Source organism: Mustela lutreola, chromosome 1 (genome assembly GCF_030435805.1).
Source record: "Mustela lutreola isolate mMusLut2 chromosome 1, mMusLut2.pri, whole genome shotgun sequence".
In the NCBI taxonomy this organism is placed as follows: domain Eukaryota; kingdom Metazoa; phylum Chordata; class Mammalia; order Carnivora; family Mustelidae; genus Mustela; species Mustela lutreola.
In genome coordinates this window covers 4,735,464-4,760,161 of record NC_081290.1, presented here as the reverse complement: position 1 = coordinate 4,760,161, position 24,698 = coordinate 4,735,464, and the positions used below count along the sequence as shown (strand labels likewise).

Here is a 24,698-nt window from a genome sequence, read left to right as displayed (position 1 = left end):
ACCTGCTCCGCCGCAAATCAGCGCCGCGGCGCGGCGGGGCGGGGCGGGGCGGGGCGGGGCGCGGCGCCTTCTCCCTGCGGCGGGGTGGGGGCGGCTTGAAGGTGCAGAGCAGGGGCGCGGGGCTGGGGGCGGCGGGAGGCCAGGCAGAGGACAAAGCCCTGCCTTGGCGTCGACCTCCAGCCTTCAGAGCAGCTGCCTTTTCCGCGCTAGTTTCCCTGGGGAAAGCGGCCTGGCCTCGAAGTCCGCGCCGAGTGCCGGGATTGACGGGGTAAAGGTTCCGCCCGCCCGCCCTCTCCCGGCAGGTGGGTCAGGTTCGTTCCCCAGAAGCGCGTCCGGGGCCTGTGCAGCCTTCTCCAAAGGGGTCCTGCCCTGTGGAAGTCTGTGTGTATTGTATGAGTGCGCGCGCGCGCATACTGGAAACAATAAAACTTACAGGGCTTAATCGTAATGATACATCAGATGCGAGAGTGAACTCAGGCCACCCGACTCTGATTTTGAGACTTAGAAACATGTTTTCGCTTGGTGGTGGCCGTTTCTTATTTAGAATCATCCCAGCAACGCAGAAAACGTGCTTTCTCTCGCAGAGAGCTCAGCAGGGGGCAACTGAATGATGGAGTTTTTCAGAACCAAATCTCTTGAAATCACAGAAGCCATTATTAGTAAGAGCCTGCAGGGTTCGCTCTTCGGAAGACTGGTTGGTACAATGGGCAAAGTTAAAGAACTTGCACATTCTTTTGGTAGGGGAGGAGGGCAGGACACCAGGGGCGCTATTCCTCCAAAGATTCTTCGGAAACTTTGCTTCTTAGGGTTTCTTCCCACCTTCAGGGCATTGTAGAATCATTTCACAAATTGAACCGATAGATGTCTGAGAGTTTCCATCTAGCTTGGAATGGTCCTTGTCTAGTAATGAGTGAGTGAGTGCGAACATTTATGAGCACATCTTATTTGGCTCCTACTATGCCAAGCACTTTACATACATTATCTCACTTAATTTAATTTAACTTAATTTAATTAAGTAAGTGATATCAGGCCCATAGCAAAAAAAAAAAAAAAAAAAAAAACAAACAAACAACAAAAAAAAAAAACCGCTGTCACCTGATGAGAACTTTGATTTGGTTCTGTCAAGATTTTCTTTTTCTCTTCAAAATAAGGGCACTGAAGTCAAGGCTGGAAAGCTGAAGGATCTTACAGATTCCCTCAAGCTTTTTAAAAAATTAGTCTTGGCAATGATTTTTGAAATTGGAAAAGAAGCATTTACATGTGTGCTTCTCATGGTGTGACATACACTTTGATACTTTTGCTCACCGAGCCATGGCAGAATTTGTGTTTCCTTCTTAGTGCTCAGAGAGCATCTCATACATGCTTCTAGAACACCAGTGAAGAATTCTACAATTACATCGATAAAGGTGCAGTTTCCGTCTTCCTCAGGTAGCTGTGTGCTCACTGAGGGTACAGGATGGCTCCTAATTATTCTTACATCTCCACGTCACCTGTGAGGACACACTAGGCGCTAAGAAAATACTCGTCATGTGAAGGAGCACTGCCTAATCAGTCTTCTGAATTAAGCTTACGCTGGCCTCGATGACAAACTGCCGTATGACCTTGAATGAACCACCTAACTTCTCTGGCCTGTGGTTCTGTCGTTTGCCAAATGTCGAAGTCGGCTGGCGAGGGGATAGCTGTAAGATGCTTTTGCTAATCATCCAGCACAGGGAAAAAAAGATCAACATTTGCTGCCCAATCTGTGGTCAGTTGCAACTTTCTGGTTCTGAGCTTTATGTCCGTTATTAAAAGAAAAATGAATTTTTACAAGCAAATCATTGGCAGTGTTCTTTTATACTGTCTTATACTGCCGAGATGACAAGCCGCTATGATTTGACAACTTAATGAAATCAAGAAGCACAGGGAAACTTCTAGCAAATGTGACTGGTTTCTAAATCAGATCAGCTTTGCCATGACATTTTCTGGAGAAGCAGTTTCTGAATTGTGTTCACCTGTGGAAATCCTGTGAAGTCACACTAGGTAGGGACTTGGAGATAGAAAAAGATTATTAAACTGGAGGTTGAGAGAATTGAGTTCTAGTCTGTGTCCTGTAAGTCCTCATGCAGCTTAGTCAATCCCACAGTCTTCCAGACTTTTCCTAGAAATGAATGCCGATAACAGAATACGTTGGAAAAGATCATTTGATAGACAGTGTGTTTTATTTATGGGTGGATCAGCATATTTGGTTCTACTCTTGGCTGGAGAGTTCCTTCTGTGTAAGATTTAATCTTGAAAAGCCAAGGTGAGTAAAGAGAAGACATTGGCTGGGGAAATAGCCTCTCTCTTCTTCCACTCCACAAGTCTTTATTGAGCGCTTATGTGTGTGGTTATGTCTGGTAGGCGGACCACATACTACCTGCCCTGAAAAAGTCTGCACACCCAGTAACTGTTAATATCAGTAAAGTAGAAGTAGGGGGATGTAAACACGGGTCCTTGGTGGGCTTCCCAATATTGAACACTTGCACTTTGGGCTTTTGTAACTTCCTGCTAGTGAAAATGAAGAAGTGTATTGTCACAGGCTATTTCCATTTCTGCTCTCCTCTGGGGATTAGATCCTGCATACATTGTTCAGTGACACCAGAGCCATCTGTATTCATGGTTATGGGCTCAAGCGGCAATATCCCTCAATTTCGCTCGGACACAAGTAGTCCTAAGTACCCTCCCCCACGTGGCTCAGGGGAAGGGAGGAGAACGCCACATGGTGACGTCGCGGCTGTGTGCCGGACCCCAGAGTAGTTCAGAATCACTTGGCCCGTTTTCATTGTAACAGCTCTGTTAATTGATCTGAATCCTGGTTTACAATAATCCGGACATGAGCTGTCCTGTCCATCCAGAAAATGATTCTATTTTAACTCTTCCATGGTGTAGACACCATATGCTGAATTAGAACACAACATGAAGCGTGAACATTTAAATGCTAACTCGTGGCTGTTTGTTCACGATGAGTCATACTTTTGCGGTACCGCGCTCTCCCAACCCCTTTGTATCTCTGGCCACATGTCCCACTCCAGCTGATGTTTTGCGGCTCTTGGATTTAACTTCTCTAATTGACTCCGTTTACCAGGTATGATTTCTGTAGTGAAGAGTTTCTGGAATTGAGAACTCGTGCAAATTAGAGTTCACATTTTCTCTGAAAACTTGAGATTTCATCCAAGTATCTCCTAAAGGAGCATGTGAGAATGTGAAAAGGGGCTTTAAAATAGACACTTAGTTTAATGAATAGGAAGTAACCTTTGGCCTGTGTGGCCCGCGAGACTGCGATCAGCCACTAGCAGGGAGAGCTGAGGACCCCCGCTTCCTTCTCCCCGCTGGATGGGACCCCTTCACCCCTGCAAAACTTACTGCACTTTTTTTCACATTGAGCTGGAATTTAAATTACGCAGTATCTCAGTTGTATTCTGCACCTTAAAACCGGTGAAGTTCTTGGGTTAGAGGCTTCTAGTTTCTGTTGTCTTTTATTTTTCCAATTTTGTCTTGAAGAAGCCCGCTTTCTCTTCCCAGACCCTCCCCCTCTGTCAGAATTCACCTTGAGCTGGAGTTTCCTTGGAAGCGCAAGTAAAGGCATCAATCTCGACCTCTCATAGAGCTGTCCGCCTTTAGAAAAAAGCCATGAGTGCGGAGAGGAACTTTGTTTCCATGTTGTGGGAGTGGGTCACTTGGAGAAAAGGCCTCTGCTCTAGTGCAGACCCAGAAGCTGCCCCCAGCCCCCCTGCCATGACCTCCTAGCTGCGCGGGCCACTGGGCCTGGGGCGTGCCCTGCGCGGGAGAAACCCGCCTGCTTTGGAGGACGGCGGCCGGCGCTGGGGGGAGATGCATGTCCGAGGGCGCTGGGCCTCACGCCGGAATGCTCTGTTTTCTCGAGGGAGGAGAAGCGAGGTTTCGGAAGCCGTGTGAGTGGAGACATTCGTGCAGCTGCCTTCCCGGTAGAGCTGTTCCATTTTAGGAAAGCCCTTAGAAGGCAAAGCTTATTTCTTTTGGAATTGTACATCATAGAGCGACGCAGATTGAGTGCTTTCCTTCTGCTAATGATGGGCTCTCTCCGCAGTTGCACGCCGTTTTGACTGGAGCCTCTTGCAGAGGCTCGGCCTAGCCCAGGGTGGTACCACGCTCGGTGTTGCTTCCTTGTTCTCACGTTCCCGTGGGTTTATAACATCTGTCCCACTCCCCTGGGATGGGTTTTGATGTGGGTAGTTGGATATTTCTTCAATGTAGAAATGGAATTTTGTCAATATATATCAATTGATCTTTATATGACTATTTTATGTATATACATGTGTATCATATATGATTATTATATACATTTATATATACATACATATTTCCCTTATGACATACCATAGACTGGAATACTAAGTATTTCTCAGAGACATGTGTGAATGAAGAGAAATTTTCTCCCAAGGTTTTATCTCAAGTTATTCTTGTTTGAATGTCAAGGGCACCAAAGTCATTCCAATAAATTTGCTCATAGAGATCTTTGATTCAGATCACAAGTGTAAATAGTCATCTCATTTCTTTGAAGATTGTTCCTGATTCCATTATTGGTGGATGAGGCAGACCGGTCCCTTCCCAAGAAGTTATTATTTTTAAGACTTCACGAATGATCTGTTGGAAACGAAGCACTATAGTAAAATGTGTCCTTCCCTTTTTGGACACCAAGTGTGGCCTGTTGTCAGGATGTGTTTCCACTGTGGTTTGTGTATGCTATTCCAATCTGTTTTGTAGGTTCAGTTTCAGAGAGAGTAGCTGCTAGCACACTACCCACATGTTTCTAGGTAAAAACAAAACAAGCAAAAAAAAAAAAAAAAAAAAACCACACAAAACACCTGTTGTGTTGTTCAAAGATTGGTTGAAAATGAATTTGTTTTTTAAAATTAAGATTGCACTTTTACATTGTTTTCAGATATAACACTTGAAAAGATTCATTTTATGATTCAGAAACTATAGGCGTTCCATTCACATTTAACCTTCTTTTCCATTTCTAAGAAATTTCTGTTGTTTTTTATTTGATGCTTACTGAATGGAAAATGTAAAGATGTATCAATTCATAACCAGTCTATTAGAAATACTGAGTGAAAAGAAGGTGAAAAGGGTATTGGAGTTCAAGAGCCCAAGAGAAGAGTTCTTTCCAAGTAACTACAGTCTGCACGTCTCTCTGTTAAATGTAACATCCCTGACGAGGAACATATTGTGTGAAAGGCGAGAAATAGATAATCACCCAGATACCTCAGCGGCTGCCTACTGGGTGAAGAGTTAGGGAAGCCAAAGAAGGAGAAGCAGTCCCTCTGCCAAGCGACTGTGTAGATGCGGTAGTGGGGTAGACGCAACAGTTTCACAGGCTTAGCAACAGTGTTGCAAGGAAGTTTCCGAGAAGGAATGGATGATGTAGGCTCGGAGTGCTATGAAGGCGAAGGGGAAAGGACATAAAGCTGTGGGGCTGGAAAATTCACGAAGGAGATGGGATCAAATTTAAGGAACTTGAATAGACCCAGGGTGTCTCCTGCAGGAAAAAAAAAAAAATGAGCAAAGGGATGGAGATATGAAAGTCTGACCGCCGGATCCCAAGTTGGCCTCTTGGGTCGGAATGGAGGATTTGTGTAAACAAAGAGTGGCAGCGAAGCCGGGATAAGTAAATCAGAACTGGATGAGGGAGGCTTTGCTGATTTATCACATAGAAAAATACACACTGCACACACAGCATGCCATTATAAATACATTTATTTTAAAATTCAAATAGTAAGTTTTAATGATGCTTTCCCTCGTGCGTGTCCAAGAAGTGTTTTTGTGTTGTACGGGGTTATTTTCCGAAGGGGCAGAATGTTCGAGCTTTTCAGATTTTGGAAAAAGCACAATTTGCAGACTGTGATGCATGTAGATGGGGTTTTAGCCCAAGTCTGCTGGGGCAGTGCCTGCTGGTCTGTTTTGCATTCCTTTTAATTCTTGTTTTGTTTTTCCCTACAGGTGCTTGTGTCTATCAGGGTTCCTTGTTGGCGGTAGGTTATCCTTCCTATATTTGCTTTATTTCTTTCGAATGTAAAATGCTGGATTGGGGTTGCTGAGTGACTGAGGTGACCCTATCATTGTAAAAATGTGTTTACTTTTCCTCACAGTTTGAGGATTATCCCTCATTTTGGCACAATCATGCTCAATTACTTAATACCTTTTCCAGAGTGAATTAGTTCCATTTGAATACTCAGGTATTGGAGAAGAAGCTCAAGCACCCAACACAATTTCCATTTCATGGCTGTCCTTTGTGTTCTTTGGATCAGAAAGAAAATGAGATCCCATTCCCCTGTCAGATACGAACTGGGGCACAGCTTTGTGTATCTTCCCGTTGCATTTGCTGCTTTCTTTGAGCCCCGCCCAAAGTACAAGCATGGAATGGAGTACGATGTGGAGGATTCCTGACTGTGGCTTTGAGTTACGACTTTAAGTTTTTGTAAATAACAAGCAACTTAACATTTTATCTCTGAACTTTTGCCATGTAGGGTAGAGTTGATTTTGAATTTAATGTCCTCATGACTTGGGGGAAAAGCTGATGCAAGTCTCATGTGTTTCTTTTCATTAATAATGTACTGTGGTGCATAGCCGTGTGTTAGAGCCTTATTGAAAAGACGGTCTACACTTCATCAACTCTAACAAATGGTGTGGCAAGTCATTCTTCGCCACTTTTTTATTTTGGTTTTATAAATGCTATACTAAAAACAGGACTGAAATGGTCGGGGAGGGTTTGGTCATTTACATCACAACCTGCTACTGACGTGTGTGATACTAACAAGTCGTCTTGGATCATCCTTGTGGCCGTCAGATAGAGGAGAAGTATCTGAACTGTCCAACAGTCTGGGTAATTGTAGATGTTCACAGTAATATTCTCGATTCTGAACTTGATGTACTATAGCTCCTGCTCTGGAGATTTATGTTTTTTTTTCTCTCCTAATTTTCCATTAAAGACTCAGGAGAAGGCGATTTTCCTTTACTTTCTCACTCCGTGCCCTTCAAAGCCTACTTTTCCTTGTGTTTCTTCTTTAATACGTTTTCGGAATCATTTAAAATTCAAAGTGTTATAAAATACATCACCAGTTTTCGGGAACTGTAGTAGATGTTAGAGTCAAGTCCGCTATCCATGTGAACACAAGGAGAATGGCTTACTGTATGCAGTGCCCCAATTCTTAAATATATTTTCATAGCTATTCATCTAGCTGACACAGTAGATGAGGGAAATAAGCAGACCATGTATTATTTTATACTCTCCCCCTTTTAATGAAGAGCCGAGGATAAGAGAGATTTTAAGGGATTTGCTAAAGGTAAAACCACCATTAAGGGATCGACCAGAACAAGCCAACCTGTGTTCCTTCCATTGTTCCCCTGTATCTGAAGGACAGTGGCCAGCCAGCCTGTTTTCTGTGTTTGATGTTGCTCTGCGCTGTTGTGCATCTGAACACGAAAGCATCAACGGCTCGGAGAGGCCAATGGCGTCCGGTTCAAGGAGAGACTGTGTGATTAAGTTTGCACTTAATCGGTGACCTTGCTGTCCTCGGTTCGTGCCCTGGCTCCTCCGGGGACTGTGGCTGCTCGGGGCTTGTGGGGCTTGTAGGCTGTGCGACAGTGCCCCAGGGCACTCCTCTTGCCCACCAGTTGACTTCTTTGCTTACCGAGACTCAGCCGTGTGTGTTCCCAAACCTCCTCCAGCCCGATGTACTTACTATTGTAATTCTGCAATTCAGTCCGAAAGACAATACATTGATTACAAGAAGAAAGCTTACGGAGTAACAGCTGTGGAATTCTGGGCACTGGGAACGCACCAGTAACAAACAGACAAAATCCTTGCCCTCATGAAGCGTGAATTCTACTGAGTAAAATAGAGAGAATGTGAGGCGAGCGTTAGGGAGGAAGACGGTGGGGGCGGGGAGACAGGGACGCCGCCTAGAGGAGGGGAGTGGCTCCTGCTAATGGGCGATAGGGTCGGCCTCCCCGAGAAGGTGACATTTGAGCAAAGACCTAAAAGTGGCCATTGTCAATGCTAGTCAGCCTGGATGTCCAGGGAACTAGAATTCCACAGAAGGGGAAGAGCCACGGTAAAGCCCGAAGCGGGAGCTTGCCTGGCCATTTGAGGAGGTTCACGGAGGTCAGTCAGCGGCTGCGGTCAAGGTCCGGGGCAGGGCGAGGTCAGAGAGGCTGGCAGGAGCCCTGTCTGCACTTGAGCTTGTCCTCTCCGGAAGGTGTTTCGCCCCTGGAGGAGCTGCTGCAGAGGGACGACAAAATCTGACTTATAGTTTAATTAAACTGCCGAAATGTGAATGTGAAAAGAAGTAATGTTCTTGTTTCTAAGGAAACTATGGCGAATACTTTAAAAAGACTCCGCAGAGGTGAGTCACTAAAAATTTGCTGTCAAATTAAGTGTAAGGGAAACAACTATAAAAGATTGGGGAAAACACAGACATCCAGGGAGATTCTGCAATTGGATTTATTTGCAATTTTTTTTTTCCATTTTAAGGGTTTTCAAACTGAAATCGTAGATGATGCATTGTGGACATAGTTAATTGTGTGTGTCATTAATTGCTGTTCTCTCTGCATCTGATCTGGTCTTGGAGAAGGGCATCGAATGAAATCGAATGAATGTATGTTTTTGTATTTTGAATTAAAATAGAGAATTTGAGAACATTTAGACACTATTCTGGAATTTTCTGATTAAACCACCCTTTAGGTGAGAGGGTTTCTGTGGGGTAAGAGGCTTCATGGGGGGCGGGGTGGGGGCTTGGCTCTGAGGGTGGTGGTGGGATGTCCCTGTTCTGATCCCAAATTCTACCCACACACAGTTCAGAGCTGGAAGTGACTTCTGAGATCACGTAGTCCAAATTCTCCGTAGCCTAGGTGAGAAAGCTGGGGCAGGGGATGCGAAGTTCTTGAATTTAATCCATTTCTCAGGCGAGTGACCAGAAGCAGAGAGTGGGTCCGTTTGGAAATAGCAAAGCATCAGCTTCACCCAGAAGAATTCCATAAAATCGATGTAGCTCATGAGGACGTGGATCTGGGTCCCGGCTGCTCGCCACTCACTCTCAGTCCGTCTTGTGAGGATTCTCCCCGTGATGCTTCTCCGGTCTCATCCCTTGCCGCCGGCGGGGGTGGCGGGGGGGGGGCGGGGGTGGCTGTCAGGTGCGGTGGAACTTTCGTGATGCTTGCTACCGGCAGACCGCGTTTGGATCCTTCTTCCTCCGCTGCCGACCGGCTTTGTGACCTAGAGCCAGTTCCATGAACTTAGACGTCCTGTGTGAGGGGGGTGTAAATAAAGCCTCTCCTGGGGGGTTTTTGTAGAGCAAAGCAGATAATGTGGGGGGACACCCAGGTGCCAGGCCTGCCATGGGCTTTTCCACCACCACAAAATCTCTTTACCAACCAAGAAGAACAACAAGAGGAAGGGAGCCATTATTAAGCACCTACTGTGTCGACAGTCCCAGGAAGTAGGTGTTGTCTTTACAGATAAGGAAACTGAGGCTCTTGTCACTTGTCCAGAAATTATACAGGTGGTCAGTGTGAGAGGGAGAGCGTTCAAACCTGGTTCTCTCAGCCGAGCCGGTCTTCCTATTGTCTCTGAACACAACTGGCCTATTTCACCGTCACCTCTACACGCCTGCCCCCTCCGTGCCGCACCTGCCATGCAGCTGTCTCTGCCAGTCTCGGTCCTGACCTCCTGCAGAGCCAGCTGTCCCTAGCTGACCCCTGCCCATGTAGCTAAGGCTCTCCTACCCTGGTGTGTACTAGATCTATCGCATGATCCAGGAAATATTTGGAGGCGGTCGTTCGATCTTAACAATCTGTGTATGCTGTATTTTGCACACACATGCACGCACGCGCACACACACATGCACATGCACACACCCGACAACGTGTTGTGTCCCAACTTTGACAGCTGTGTGGACTTGTGATTTGGTCTCCGAAGCCCTGTGTAGCCATCTCTCAGTTTTGTCCTGATTCCGCTGTCTCTCTCTTCTCTTTAACACTCTCTTTCCTGCTTTCCTCTTTTTTTTCCCCATTCCTGAGGCCAAAAATGAACAGAAGGGAGTCAGAATACCCAGGAGGGTCCTATAGCTTGAGAGACACTGAAAAATCTAGTTTGGGTTCTGTTTCTTAGCCCACAGTACCCTTATACCCCTGTGCTCTCAGGACTTTCTCTAAAGTCAGCCCTGGTGAAAGAGCATGACCATGTCAAATCAAGAGTCTGTAAGGAGGCAACAACCTAGTTCACACGTGTCTAACTGTGACAGGGGCCTTGAGTGTGAGGAGAAAAATAAATTTTTCATTTCAATATTTTCACTATATTGAATAAAAATAATGTAGCTTTCTTTTGGTGTCACCACAAGTAAATAATTCTCCTTTATTAGGTTTTTCCCTAGAGGTAGATCGCTGGACTCTTAACCTCAGTTTTTACATCTGTAGAATGGAGATGAACTATTTACTTCCCAAGGTGGTCATAAAAGCGAGAGGAGATCACATGAAGCACTTAGCTCTGTGCTTGTGACCTACAACATGCGGTGAAGGTTAACTGCTGTTACCGTTGCCATAAACGTTTGTGATTGGAAGAGTTGCACAAAGCTATTCCTCTTCCGCAGATCAAAAATGTTAAGTGTTGACATTTTCCAACTTGGAATGCTTTTGCTCACAAATGCTGACAAAGTAAATTATGAGACACTAAATTTTAACACATTTGAAAGAAAGAAAATAAATTCAGGGATCATTAAAAATGTGGAGTGTTTGCTTCACTACTATATCATATGGCACGGTAGAAAGATCTAGGCTTTGGAGTTTGAATCCTGATACTGCCACATACCTGCTGTGTGGCCTCAAGTATTATATTTTATATAGCTGAGTCTAATTTCATCTTCTATATAATGAGGATTATAATTCTCATAGGGTTGATGGGAGGATTAACTGAGAGCGTGCTTGCGAAAGAACCCAGACCTGCAGTTGGCAAGAAACTAGCACTCATATCATCTAGGTGACAAAAAATGTCAGAGTGGAAACGACTGAGTGATAGAGTCTAGTTGTCTTGGTTGTGTCCTGGCTCTGTAATTACTAGCTATGTGGCATGGGGTAAGTGACGTGAATGAAATGAGCTTTCAGTTTCTAAATTTAAAAACGAGAGCGTTAGGTCCTCTCCGACATTCCTTAGCTGAGTGCCATCCAGTAGAAGTTTCTGTGCTGCGGGAAATGTTCCGCAGATACACTATCCAATATGGCGGCCATGAACCACATGTAGTTATGGAGTACTTCAAGTGTGGCTGGTGGCACTGGGGGACTAAACTTAAATTTTTTCTTAATGCAAATTAATTAAAAAAATAAAAATATAAATAGCTTCATATGGCTTGTGACTACTGTATTCTACCATGCAGCTCTAGGGCTTTCAAATTCTCAATATCCTGTAGTACTTAAGTTTGAATTACAGTCTCGTGTGTCCTTCTCACTCCAGGTGAAGCTTCACTATAGTGTTGTTAGCAGTTGTGAAGAATGTCACAAGGAATTTGTTATAGTGATGGAGGTTGTTCTTTGTTTATTTAATTTGAACAGTTTTAAGGTCATCTTAGTGACAATACTACTTTCCTCGTTTTGCTTGATATGCTTTCTTGAAAGGAAAGGGGAGTTACAGTTGAGCCCTTGCTTGCCATCTGTCTTACGTATTCCATTAAAAATCTGTTTTCATGCTATTTGTTATGCTCCACAAATAAGTGAGACCATATGATAATTGACTCTCTCTGCTTGACTTATTTAACTCAGCATAATCTCTTCCAGTCCCGTCCATGTTGCTACAAAAGTTGGGTATTCGTCCTTTCTGATGGAGGCATCATACTCCATAGTGTATACGGACCACATCTTCCTTATCCATTCATCCGTTGAAGGGCATCTTGGTTCTTTCCATAGTTTGGCGACTGTGACCATTGCTGCTATGAACATTGGGGTACAGATGACCCTTCTTTTCACAACATCTGTATCTTTGGGGTAAATACCCAGGAGTGAAATTGCAGGGTCATAGGGAAGTTCTATTTTTAATTTCTTGAGGAATCTCCATACTGTTCTCCAAAGAGGCTGCACCAACTTGCATTCCCACCAACAGTGTAAGAGGGTTCCCCTTTCTCCACATCCTCTCCAACACATGTTGTTTCCTGTTTTGTTAATTTTGGCCATTCTAACTGGTGTAAGGTGGTATCTCAATGTGGTTTTAATTTGAATCTCCCTGAGGGCTAGTGATGATGAACATTTTTTCATGTGTCTGATAGCCATTTGTATGTCTTGATTGGAGAAGTGTCTGTTCATATCTTCTGCCCATTTTTTGATATGTTTGCCTGTTTCGTGTGTGTTGAGTTTGAGGAGTTCATTATAGATCCTGGATATCAACCTTTTGTCTGTACTGTCATTTGCAAATATCTTCTCCCATTCCATGGGTTGCTTTTTGTTTTTTTGACTGTTTCCTTTGCTGTGCAGAAGCTTTTCAGCTTTGTTGAAATATAATTGACAAATGAAAAATGTATGTATTTCAGATGTACTATTTAATGATAGGATATATGTATATATTGTGAAAAAAATCACCACAATCACACTATTAACTTACCTATCACCTCACTTAATTACCATTTTCTTTCTTTCTTGGTGGTGGCAAGAACACTTACTATCTACTACCTTCCTAGCATGAGCACTGGGTGTGATATGTAAATGATGAATCACTAAATTCTATACCTGAAGCCAGTACTACACAATAGGTTCACTAATTGTTATTTAAATAAAAACTTGATACGAAAATATATATAGATATATAGAAAGACATATATCTATGTATCTATCCTCCTGGCAAACTTCAAATATGCAATACAGTATTATCCGCTATAGTCATATTGTTGTAAACATTAGATCTCCAGAATTTGTTCTTTTTGCTTAACTTGCACAATTGCCCCAGCCCCTGGGTGCTACCTTTCTGCCCTCTGCTCTCTGAGTGTGACTAGTTTGGATTCAGTATATAAATGAGGTTGTGCGGTACTTGTCTTTCTGCATCTGACTCACTTCGCTCAGCGTAATGTTCTCCAGACCCACCCAGGGTGTTGCAAATGGCAGGATTTCCTACCGACTTAAGGCGAAATAGTGTTTTTTGGGATATATACGCCACCTTTTCTTTATTGGTTCACCGGTTGATGGCTGTGTAGGTTGTTTCTATATGTTGGCTGTTATGAACGATGCTGAAATGAACATAGGAGTAAAGATATCTCTTCAAGATCCTGATTTCATTTCCTTGGCTATATATGTAGAAACAGGATTGCGGGATCATCAGGTAGTTCTTTTTATTAAAGTTATTATTATTCATAAGGTAGTTCTATTTTATATTTTTTGAGGAAGCTCCATACTGATTGTATCAATTTATATTCTCACCAACGGTGCCACAAGGGGTCCCTTTTTCCCACATCCTTGTCAACACTTGTTATCTTGTCTTTTTGATAATAGCTGTCTTCACAGATATGAGATAGTATCTCATTGAGGTTTTTGACTTGTGTCCAGTAAAATTTTCATGAAATATTTTTGGAGTTTTGTCAAAGTTGGATACACTAGGAACGTTACCCGCTGTTTACACTAGGGCAGAGAAACATCAAGAACTTTGGGTCTGATCTGTAGGCCTTGTTTATTAAGGCTACGAAGGATAAAGGAAGACAATTCAAGCTCTTCACCGCTAGTCGCTCTTTAATGCTAGTGTGCTCCAACATCACTTTCTTTTCTTTGTGACTGTAATGCAAGACGCAGAGCCCTACAGACATGAACGTGCCTCAGACTTTCACTTGGGCTGGTATTTACCAACATGCTCGAGAGACTGTGGAGAAGAGAAAGGAAGAAAATTTGGAAGCTTCTCCTATTAAGTGCTCAAAGTCCCCCTAAACCTGTAGTGACTCTTGGCCAGTGGCTACTATTAAACATTCTGAACTTTGTAGCCATCGGGGGAATGCTTGGCCTCTGGTGGATCCACTCAGAAGGGAAGCAATAAAAGCAGCCATTCCTTAATTTCCCGTAAGAGTACTATTGGGTATTGTAGGATACTGTTGTTTTTTTATTATAGCTTAACAAGACAAACCACAAGAATTCAACATTTTTAAGTGCCTCTGGTCCATCTTCATTTATTTTTAAATACTAAATTATAGGTTTTTAAGTAGGAAAGCTAGTCGTATTAAAATGTACTTCTTCTGGGATAAAAACTTGATGTTTTTTGCAGAAAAGTGGTAGCACATCATCACTGTGCTGGGAGCAGCAATGAATTTCCTTTAACTAGAGATATTCAAGTCAAGACAGGGCAGTCAGCACCAGAAATAAGTGTTGGCTCTGTCTGGATGACTTCCAGTTTGGGGTCTTACTTGTATGGATTGAAGGTGGGAGCTGTGCATTTCTGCTTAAGGAGGCTGTTAGGGTGAGAAAACCTCCTGACCCCAGGGCCCAAGTGAGGGCTTTCTCCCTATACATTTCTTTAGGAAAAGGAGAGATTTTGAACCCTTGGGTGCTAGGTGGTGAGCCTTGGACTCTCGGTGTCTCAGATGATTCTTTTGCCTTGATGGGTTTTTATAAACTGTCCATTGTAATCAGATATGCTAGTTTCCTATCTGGGAATTTCTATCTTCCTAAAATATTGTGTGAGAGGAATAATATAAGAGGCTTTGTACTTTTATTGATGAATAATCCATATGCATTTTCAGTCTTATTCACATTCTTGTGGTAGGAACAGATGTTTTAAATTAACAGACACATTTCTTATGCTTTGTTTTGAATATAGAAGATGCAGCTGAGCTTAGAAGCCATATTAATTTGTTCAAACTATGCTAGATGTGATCATATATCTCAATTTTCTGGACAGAGCGTACACTCGCCACACTTTTTTTTTTTTTATTATTTTTGCTCTAAATTACCTTATAACCTAATACCTCATTTTGATTTTCTTTCTCCATTTGTTTATAACTATGAAATGTATACATATACATGTTTATTTAATACAGAACATTTATGTGTGCACATGTACATGTCCCCTAGGAAAGGGCTGTCACTCATTTGTGACACCTTATGGTATTATCTTGTCATCGTTTGCTTACTTTTTAAAACCCTCTGCTTACTAAGGAAAAGAATCCATATAAATATCAAATGACAATCATGAGTTAAGCCAGCTTATTTTTTTGGTATTTGAATGGCAAATGTCTAAAGAAAAGTTGGCTTTAAAAATTTCATATGGATGGCATTTTGCTTCTGGGAGAGGAAGGGACACTTAAATAGAAAAGCGGCACAAGATAATTTTGTAAAAATCTGAGCAGTTTTATGTAAAGTAAGTGCATCGCCTCTGGTATGCCAGCAAAGTTCTTTTTTAGCGATGATTTCTTAGGCTCCCAGAGTTTATAAACTAAATGAAAGGGAGGAGGAAAGGAAAAGCTTTCACAGAAGAAAGTCCATTGTTCTGCCCAGGAGACCCTTGAGTTGGGGCCATGACCGGTGAGTTCTTTCCTGACAGCTCCCAAGATTAGTCATTTATTAAATTTATGTCATTCCTTTCTTCCAAAGGGAAATTGAATGGTGGGGGAGGGGTTGGGAGAGGAGGGTGTCTACCCTGGAGAGCAGATTCTCTAGTTCCTGATACCTCACATTCCTGAAATGACTCTGTAAGCGCAAGCAAGAGAAAATTATTAACAGAAACAGGTACTTACTCTTTGGTTCTCTGACTACACTGAATTTCCCTGTCATCCAGAAGGAAGTCGGTCTAAGAGATGAGGGAGCAGAAACAGAAGGATCCCTAACCTGAAATTAGCGGCAGAAGAAACCTCTTCCTCTCTTAACCGCATCGGTAGATGTACTAGGAGTGATCCCACTGGGTTCCAGATATTTGCTGGTCAGCTTCCATGGGCTGGAAGACACGCGTTCTGCCCCCAGGTCATGTAGTAGCGGATGCTAGGTTGCTGGCTTCCTAGCCCCTTTTCTCTTTTCCCTATTGGCAAAAATCCCATTTTTTCCCCAGTCGCCACCCCGTCCCCACAAGACTAGTGTAAATCCTGGGTGTAAGCGACTTAGGAAGTATGTAGTCCCCGGCCAGGATTGGTTTCGGAGTGAGTTCATGGCCTAATTGTAGCCAACGAGATCTGCATGGAAGCCTGCTAAGCTTCTGGTGCTTGAAAGAACCTCACAGAGAGCTCCTCTCTCCCCTCAAGTTCTCGACTAGTTGAGAAATGAACAAATAATAAATATAGACATAAAAACATCACCTTTTTATTGTTTAATCAGTGAGGCTGAGGTGGCGGATGTGACTTTGATTTTTCTGGACCAAATGGGCTCACTGATTCTGAACCCCCGGATTCCAACAGGCTTACGCCTTCACAGGCAGATTTTATTGAAGCAGCTTTCCCACGTAGGAAGGCTGCTCAGGTAAGAATTACTGTTGGGAGAAACAGAGAAAAACGTATATGCTTTTGGCTGAAAGGTTGGCTCCCTAGAAGAGGAAGAGAGCCAAAACCAAGTTAAGCACGCTCGCTTACTCCTCTTTTAAATGGACCAGTTAGAGGGGAGCCTGGGTGGCTCCGTTGGTTAAGCAACTGCCTTCGGCTTAAGTCGTGATCCTGGAGTCCCGGGATCGAGTCCCACATCGAGCTCCCTCTCGTTCTCTCTCTCTCTCTCTCTCTCTCTAAAATAAATAAAATCTTTTAAAAAAATTACCAGTTAGAGAAATCATGCCACTTTCCCAAGGATAAGAAAGCATTAGAGTTGTATGTTGCAATCCCTTCACAAGAAGGAAGCCTCAGGAGAAAGAATCCTCCAGTAGTGGGAGATTTAAAAACTAGTCTTTGGCACTTGGCAGGTGACGGTGCAGAGCCGGGAGGTGCGGCCGCCACTCGTCCAGCCAGCCGACAGGCACAGGTTGATGGAGGACGAGGGTAGGAAGTTTGGTTCCTCCAGGCGTTGGGCTATTGATCTGCTGATGTAACCAGCACAGGAACTGACCTTCCTGGGGGCTTGTTACCTGAGCCTAGGCATTCTTGAATTGTTTAAACCAGAACAAATAGGACTTTCAGGGAGTGTAGCTATGATCATTCTCTCCCATACCTACCGTCAAAGAGCGAACTCAATTCGCAGCACTTGGGGCAGGTGTCCGTGCAGGAGCCCAGCCCCGTGGTTGAGGGGAGGAGCTCTGGATTCGGAGTTCGGAGTTTCAGTCTGAGCTCATCGGGGCTGTTCGACCTTTGAGAAGCTACTGGCCTCAGCGGTTAAACGGGGATAATAGTTTCGTTCATGTAAGAGGAGCTGCTGCAAAGGTAAAAGAGATAGTACGTGGACGTAGCTGGGACATAGTCAGTAGAAAGCACCTGCTCGCTGTTGAGAATATTGTTATTCCTGGTGGAAACCACTTTTGATCTTAGCCTTCCAATGGGGGTCAGTTTAGAACAGGAAGAGATGAGGGAAAAGCTCTTAGGGTAGAGGGTCCGTATGAGGAAGAGCCTGGGGCACAGGGAGTCCAGTTTGACTGACGTGTGGGAAGTGAAGGGAAGAAACAGAGCAAGGACTTTTACGCTCGGGGTCACAGAGGGTGAGGAAGAGTTCCATTCTGTAGGCAGTCGGGACCCTTTGAAACGGAAATCATTTGTTCTCAAATTGTAACTGTTGTCACTACAAACTGATTAGGTGTTGTTGGAAGTGAGATATCACGGCCCCTTCCTCTGTGTGTTCCTCCCTCTTCTCATTCTCACCAGGGTCCTCCTGTTGCTCGGTCGGGCTTTGGAGAGGACGCGAGGGACTTCACGTAACTGATCATCATCGCTGACAAAGAAAGATCTGTCTGCACCGTATTCCGGCAATGAGTCAGTGCTGTTAGTACTGTTAGGTTCCTCATTAGTTCAGCAAAATGGCTTTATCTGGCGATATGTCAAGTCGAACTCCCTATTAATAGGCATTAATCCCTTTAATATCAATGTTCATGATGATGCCCCCGAGGTGGTGGTGTGATTGTTTTCCTTCCCCTTTAATCTAATTGGCTTTCTCATTTCTTCTTTATAATTTGCAAAGATTAAATTACGTTCCAGATAGTATTAGGATAAAGTGCATTTTTTGCAATTAATTTTTTTTTTAATGGAAACCTTGTTATTTTATATATCCTACCCCAGATTTTCAAGAGTATAGGTTTTCTCCCATGCTGGACAACAGAAACTTATTATCTTTTTGTTTGCCTTTAGAATGTTATCAGATTGATCAATTTCTATAATTAAAATGTGTTTTTTGATGTAACGTCTATCAACTACACTTCAATAATAAAAATAAAATGGTTTTTAAAAAAATGTGTTTTAGAAGAGAGATCAAGTATGGTGAGATACTTTAAGGAACAGAAGGACCTCTTGAAAAAACATGAACTAGAAAAGATTCTTAATAGTTTGAGGATTTAGGAGGAGAAGAGAGGAAGATTTTGTGGGAATAAGGTAACTCAAGAGCATATGAAAAGGAGAAAAACTCATGTTAATGACTACTTTGGTTACCACTTTAGTGGAATGAATTAGGATGTTGAAGAGGAAAAAGTCTTTTTATATTTCTTACATTGTTTCACTGATGACTTGGAGGAAAAACCTCAATAATAACACAGATAAATATAAAGCATGATAGAAGAAATACTGTTAGTTCAAGACGCGTATTCCTGCGAGGTGGTTTTATGCAAACTTATTACGGTCAAGGACAGTTACGCAGCAAGGGAGATTGTGTATTTAAAACTAAGAATTCCAGCGTGTGGTGATGAGCTCCGGGTGTTACATGTAACTAATGAATCATTGAACACTACATCAAAAACTAATGTTGATGTACTATACAGTGGCTAACTGAACATCATAAAAGAACTAAGAATTCTATTTTTTTAGTACTAGAAATAAATTATAGAGGTAGAAGGACAACCATCGGAAAGGGTCAGTATTTTTTTTTTTAACAGTGTTTTTTGAAAACCAAAGTACAAAGCCCAGACTATCGTTCCAACTCTTCAGAGTGATAGCTTTCTTTTTTGATTTTTCTAAGGGGAAAATGGCCATATCACCTACTTATTATATTACAAGTACTATAAATCTGTTCTCAAAGAAAAGAAACCAGACAAACATAGACTACAAAAGGAAAGGAAAAGGCACTGACAACACCCTGGGAGAGGCTTTGTGTACGACTTCCCACTGAAGTTGATGGGATTGTGCCTGTACCGCCTTATGTCAGCAGACTGTACTCCGTTATCGGGACATCTGTCTTCCACTGAGGACATAGATGATACTGTCCTCATTTTATATCTCTGTAGAGGACATTACCAGGCATTGAATGAATGAATAAATAAATGATTATCCTTAGTTATGTACTCTCTTCCTGGACTGAGTGGTTCTGCCCTGTGTTAAGTTTCTTTATGGAATCATACAAATGTTTTCCCCAAAAGAAGGGTAACTCGGCTCCCCTGGTACATGTATTTCTGTTGAAGTTAATGAAATATTTTAGACACTAGTGCTTTAGCATTACAGAGGAGAAAACAACTGCACTTATGATCTATTAAAATAAACAGATATTTTAATGCTTTCTACTTTGTGCTGAAGTGTCTCAGAAATCATTTTAGTAGGTATATCTTAAAAAACAGGTCTCAAATCACAAAAGGCCAAGGAAAAATATTTTTTAAAGATTTATTTATTTATTTGCGAGAGAGAGAAAGCGAGAGTGTGCATGCATGTAGGGAGGGGCTAAGGGAGGGAGAGCATCTCAAGCAGGTTTCCCACAGAATGTGGAGCCCAGTCTCAGACTCTGAGATCATGACTTGAGCCCAAACTGAGTCAGATGCTTAACCCACTGAGCCACCTGGGCACCCCTGGCCAAGGAAATATTTTGTAATTATTTTAGATTTACTTGTGTAAGATTTGAGGTTAACTGAACCCATAACTATCATAAAAACCCCCAAACCTTCAGTGCCTTGTACTAACCTATTATATGCAGAGCCTGTGGAAAAGAGCTATTGCAATGTTAGAAACTTTGTCTTAAAAAATAAATAAAATGTGGGGTGCTTGGGTGGCTCAGTGGGTTAAAACCTCTGCCTTTGGCTCGGGTCATGATCCCAGGGTCCTGGGATTGAGCCCCACATCGGGCTCTCTGCTCAGCAGGGAGCCTGCTCCCTCCTCTCTCTCTCTCTGCCTGCCTCTCTGCCTACTTGTGATCTCTGTCTGTCAAATAAATAAATAAAATCTTTAAAAAAAATGCTGAAACGTTAAAAAAAAAAAGAGGGAAAAACTCCATTAGTGCAAGCAATTCCACAAACAAGGATAATTACTATTCAATATTAGATGAACTTACTGCGGAACTGCTGTAAGTGTGTGTGTTCAACAAAAACCGACGTTGCAATATGTGCATTGTTTGGTCACTGTTTGTTTTTTCTTTTTTAATCTAACGCCATATGATGAATACTTTTCTGTGTCAATACACAACTGACCTACATGACAAATCCGTCAAGGCTAAACGATAAGTCATTGTAGTGACCCCTCTCGATTGGAGTTCACGGTCCAGTGTTTTGGTATTGTAAGCAACACTGTGGTGACCATTCTTTTACACTTTTCAGCACAATTTTCAGATATTTCCTGAGGATAAATTATTTCCTCAGGATAAATTTTAGTTATTTTCTGAGGTAAAATCCTTAGAAATATAATTTTTGGGCCACATGATGCACATTATTAAAAACCATATTTGTGTACACATTTAACACGCATTACCAAATGTAATAGAAGGCAGTCATGACAAATTCTGATAAGCTTTCAAAGAAATAGTGTTACAAAGAATTACTTAGTACTTATAAAGAATTCATGTGAATATTTAATAATGCTACCAGACTCTAGGAATTGAACTAGAAATAGAGAGTTCACATAAAGAAAATACAAGTAGCAAACAAATATATTAAGTAGAATCATTGGTAAGAGCCATGTGAAACACCTCACACCAGTCAGAATGGCTAAAATTAACAAGTCAAGAAATGACAGATGTTGGCGAGGATGCAGAGAAAGGGGAACCCTCCTCTACTGTTGGTGGGAATGCAAGCTGGTGCAGCCACTCTGGAAAACAGTGTGGAGGTTCCTCAAAAAACTGAAAATAGAGCTACCCTATGACCCGGTGATTGCACTACTGGGTATTTACCCTAAAGACACAAACATGGTGCTCCGAAGGGGCATGTGTGCCTGAATGTTTATAGCAGCAATGTCCACAATAGCCAAACTATGGAAAGAACCTAGATGACCATCAACAGATGAATGGATAAACAAGATGTGGTGTGTATATATATATATATATACATATATATATATATATATATATATACACACACACACACACACACACACATACACACAATGGATAAACAATGGAACTAGAGGGTATTATGCTTAGTGAAATAAGTCAATCGGAGAAAGACAACCATCAAATGATCTCCCTGATATTAGGAAGTGGAGATGCAGTGTGGGGGGAGTTTGAGGGGTAGGAAAAGAAAAAATGAAAGAAGATGGGATTGTGGGGGAGACAAACCATAAAAGACTCAATCTCAAAAAACAGACTGAGGGTTGCTGGGGGGAGGGGAAATGGGAGAGGGTGGTGGGGGTATGGACAATGGGAAGGGTATGGACTATGGTGAGTGCTGTGAAATGTGTAAACCTGGTGATTCACAGGCCTGTACCCCTGGGGATAAAAATACGTTATATGTTTATTAATAATAATAATAATAAACATGTGAAAACTAAGCCAATAATGAGATATCACCTTATGCCTATGAGAAAAGTCCAGTTTTGATGAGACTTCTGGGAATTTGCACTAAAGAATTAGTTTAGAAGAAAGAAAAATTATATTTAAAGAAGTGTTCTTTCCAGCATTATTTGCACTATAAATTAAGAAGGTAACTATATGTCTGTGGTAGAAGAGGGGTTAAGTAAATAGTCATAGATGAAGTTGACATGGGGCATTAAATAGCTATTAAAATCCTAGACGTGAAGAAGATCTAGCCATGTAGACACATTTATGGGGTAACATTAAGTGAAAGGCAGCATCTTCTGTTGAAACTCTGTGATTAAAACTCTTTCTTAAAATGTGCTTTTCTGGGATTAGAGTCTCTTAAGTGGGAAAACCCCATTTTATTTCAAAAGGAGGGAGAAAGCTTGTTAAGGAGAGAATATGGAACCCAAGGAGAGAGAGAGGACGGAAGTTAGGAAAATGTAGGGACAGAAGGGACAAGGTGGCAGGAGTGGGATCAAAACATAAGTGGCAAGAACTGTATAGACAAGGGTCTTCTGCAAAGATAGAAGCAAAGCAGGAGAAGGTTAATGAAAATTACATTATTTAGGACACTCAGTGTGAGTGATGGAAACTCAGCTCAAACCAGCATAAGCAAAGCCTGTCATTTATTGCTCCCTTGACTTGGAAGTCTCGGGGTTTGGCTTGTGGAGCAGCTGCACCCGCCATGATCGTAGGGCATCTCTCTTGGCTGTGCATTAGCCTGGGTTAGCTTCATTCTCCGGCAGCCTCTGTGTGGTGGCCATGTTGGTTTAATAGTTCGGATAGTTTGTGCTCACAGAGAGCACCCCTTTTGGGGGATAAGTTTCCAGTCAAAGTTCTTGGAAAAATTTTGATCGATCTGGCTTGTGTCAAGGATCTTACCCCCAGCTGTAATCATACCCTCATGGGAAGAGAGAAATCTTATGATTTACCACACTACCCAGTAGAGAGGTCCTTTCTAACAATGGAAGCAGATGTTCTCTGCGAGGATAAGCAGACATTTGGAGAGCGTGTGGCTCATTTACTAAATCTTAAGTGAGAGCTACCATCTGCTTGGTTGGCCTCATCAGCTAGAAAGCATCACTAGAACCAGGTGTCCTGTCTCTTGACTACCCACATCGTGGTCAGCCCGAGACTAACATCTACGTCTACTTGTGTTTATCTGAAGTTGAGGAAGAAGGTTAATTGGACCCATTTCACTCTGTACTAAACATTTACCTGTTTGAAATTAATACTCAGCAAAAGCATGGACATATTTGATGAATGAGGGCTGTACGGATGTCCTTTTTGGTAATTTGGGGGCAGGTGGTAAAGGAAATGGGTGGTAGGTTAGATATTAATGCATTTGAAAGTGGGATGTTTTATTGTTTTCTTGAAATGCTTGTTTGGAACATTTCTTGGTACTTCCTTCTTTCATTTATTTTCCTTTGATAAATGACCAGTAGAAAGAGAAAACAGTTTGTAGTAGAGACTGAAAATTTATAGAGTGAAAGTTGGGGCTTAGGGTGTATGGGGCCATATGTTTTTCCAGCCCTCTGAAGTGAGTCAGTGATTTGATGTACGGCGTCTGTTCCGAATCACTGTCCCACCGTAGGAGAGCAGAGTCAGTTAAACTGTGGCATGATTCAGGTGTTTGGGAGCTTTAGACCATTATCTGGAAGATTTATCATTTCTAGCCTTTTTGGAGTTACAGGGTCTCTACCCCCCCACCTTCTAGAAATATAGAAAAATAGGAGTTTTGGAAAACTGGGAGTAAGTTAAGAAATGTGGTCATTTTCCTATCCTTAACTTAATGCTCTATAGTGGCTATAAATTAAGTTTTCCTTGCCCAGTGGAAGAAAGCTTTCTCTGGGATATTTCACTTACTTGCTTCTATTCACTGAGACCCTCAAAGACTGCTTTCAAGGAAAGGAAATCAATCCTCAACCTCCTGTGTTTAGCAGAGACAGAAGGTTAGCGACTCACTCTTTAGTAATGAAGTAATGAAGTAAGTAAATGAATAAATGAAGGAATTTGTGTTTCACGCTGGATATTTCCCGATGTGGGCTGAGGAGAGACCTTTTGACTCAAGGACTATAGATGCCACCGATTCAAAGCAAGGAGAAACGGGACGAGTTTGGGTAGTTTAGGCGAAGGAGCAGAGCTGAGGAGTGGTCAGGAAAGAAAAGGGTCTTGAGAAGTCCTGGGTGGAAGGACCCACATGATTTTGTGTCAGCATGAGTCCAAAATATTTGAGTATTTATGTAAGAGAATTGTATGGAAACTTGGACTATGCCAGAGGGAAAGAAAAAGAACAAAGGACTTGAAAGGTGGGTTAAAAAAGGGTCTTTTTGGAAAAACTTTGGAGCCATGCCATAGTATTACTTTAAATTTTTTTTTAAAAGATTTTATTTATTTACTTGACAGACAGAGATCACAAGTAGGCAGAGAGGCAGGCAGAGAGAGAGAGAGGAAGGGAAGCAGGCTCCCTACTGAGCAGAGAGTCCGATGCGGGGCTTGATCCCAGGACCCTGAGATCATGACCTGAGCTGACGGCAGAAGCCCAACCCACTGAGCCACCCTGGTGCCCCACTTTTAATAACTACAACCATTTTTAGAAAATAGCCTAACGTTTTGTTTTGATTCTTATTGTTATTTTTGTTTTACCTCATTGTGAGGATTTTGCAGCTTGAGTGTTAGTGTAGACATTGTTCTAGATCTGTTTTTTTGGTATAATTTCTAAATTCTGTACTTCTTCTTTTGTCTGTTTGCTTTTTGTTTATGCCCTGGCCTTTCTCCTCTGCATCCCTCTGTAGTAACATTGAGTTTTTATCCCAAGCTGGTGATGGTCATAAAACGGGTGGAGATAAGTAAGGAGCCAGAGCGAAGAG

The 24,698-nt window shown here is 42.4% G+C and overlaps 1 protein-coding gene across 4 annotated transcripts in view; it reads left to right on the top strand.

Moving 5' to 3' along the window:
• FRAS1 (Fraser extracellular matrix complex subunit 1) overlaps window positions 1-24,698 on the top strand; it is a 409,111-nt gene that overhangs the window by 1,194 nt on the left and 383,219 nt on the right. For all 4 annotated transcript variants that reach the window (XM_059156621.1, XM_059156705.1, XM_059156534.1 and 1 more), the window contains exon 2: window positions 6,001-6,032. In XM_059156621.1, the coding sequence (XP_059012604.1) occupies window positions 6,001-6,032 (32 nt within the window). The remainder of the gene's footprint in view (window positions 1-6,000; window positions 6,033-24,698) is intronic.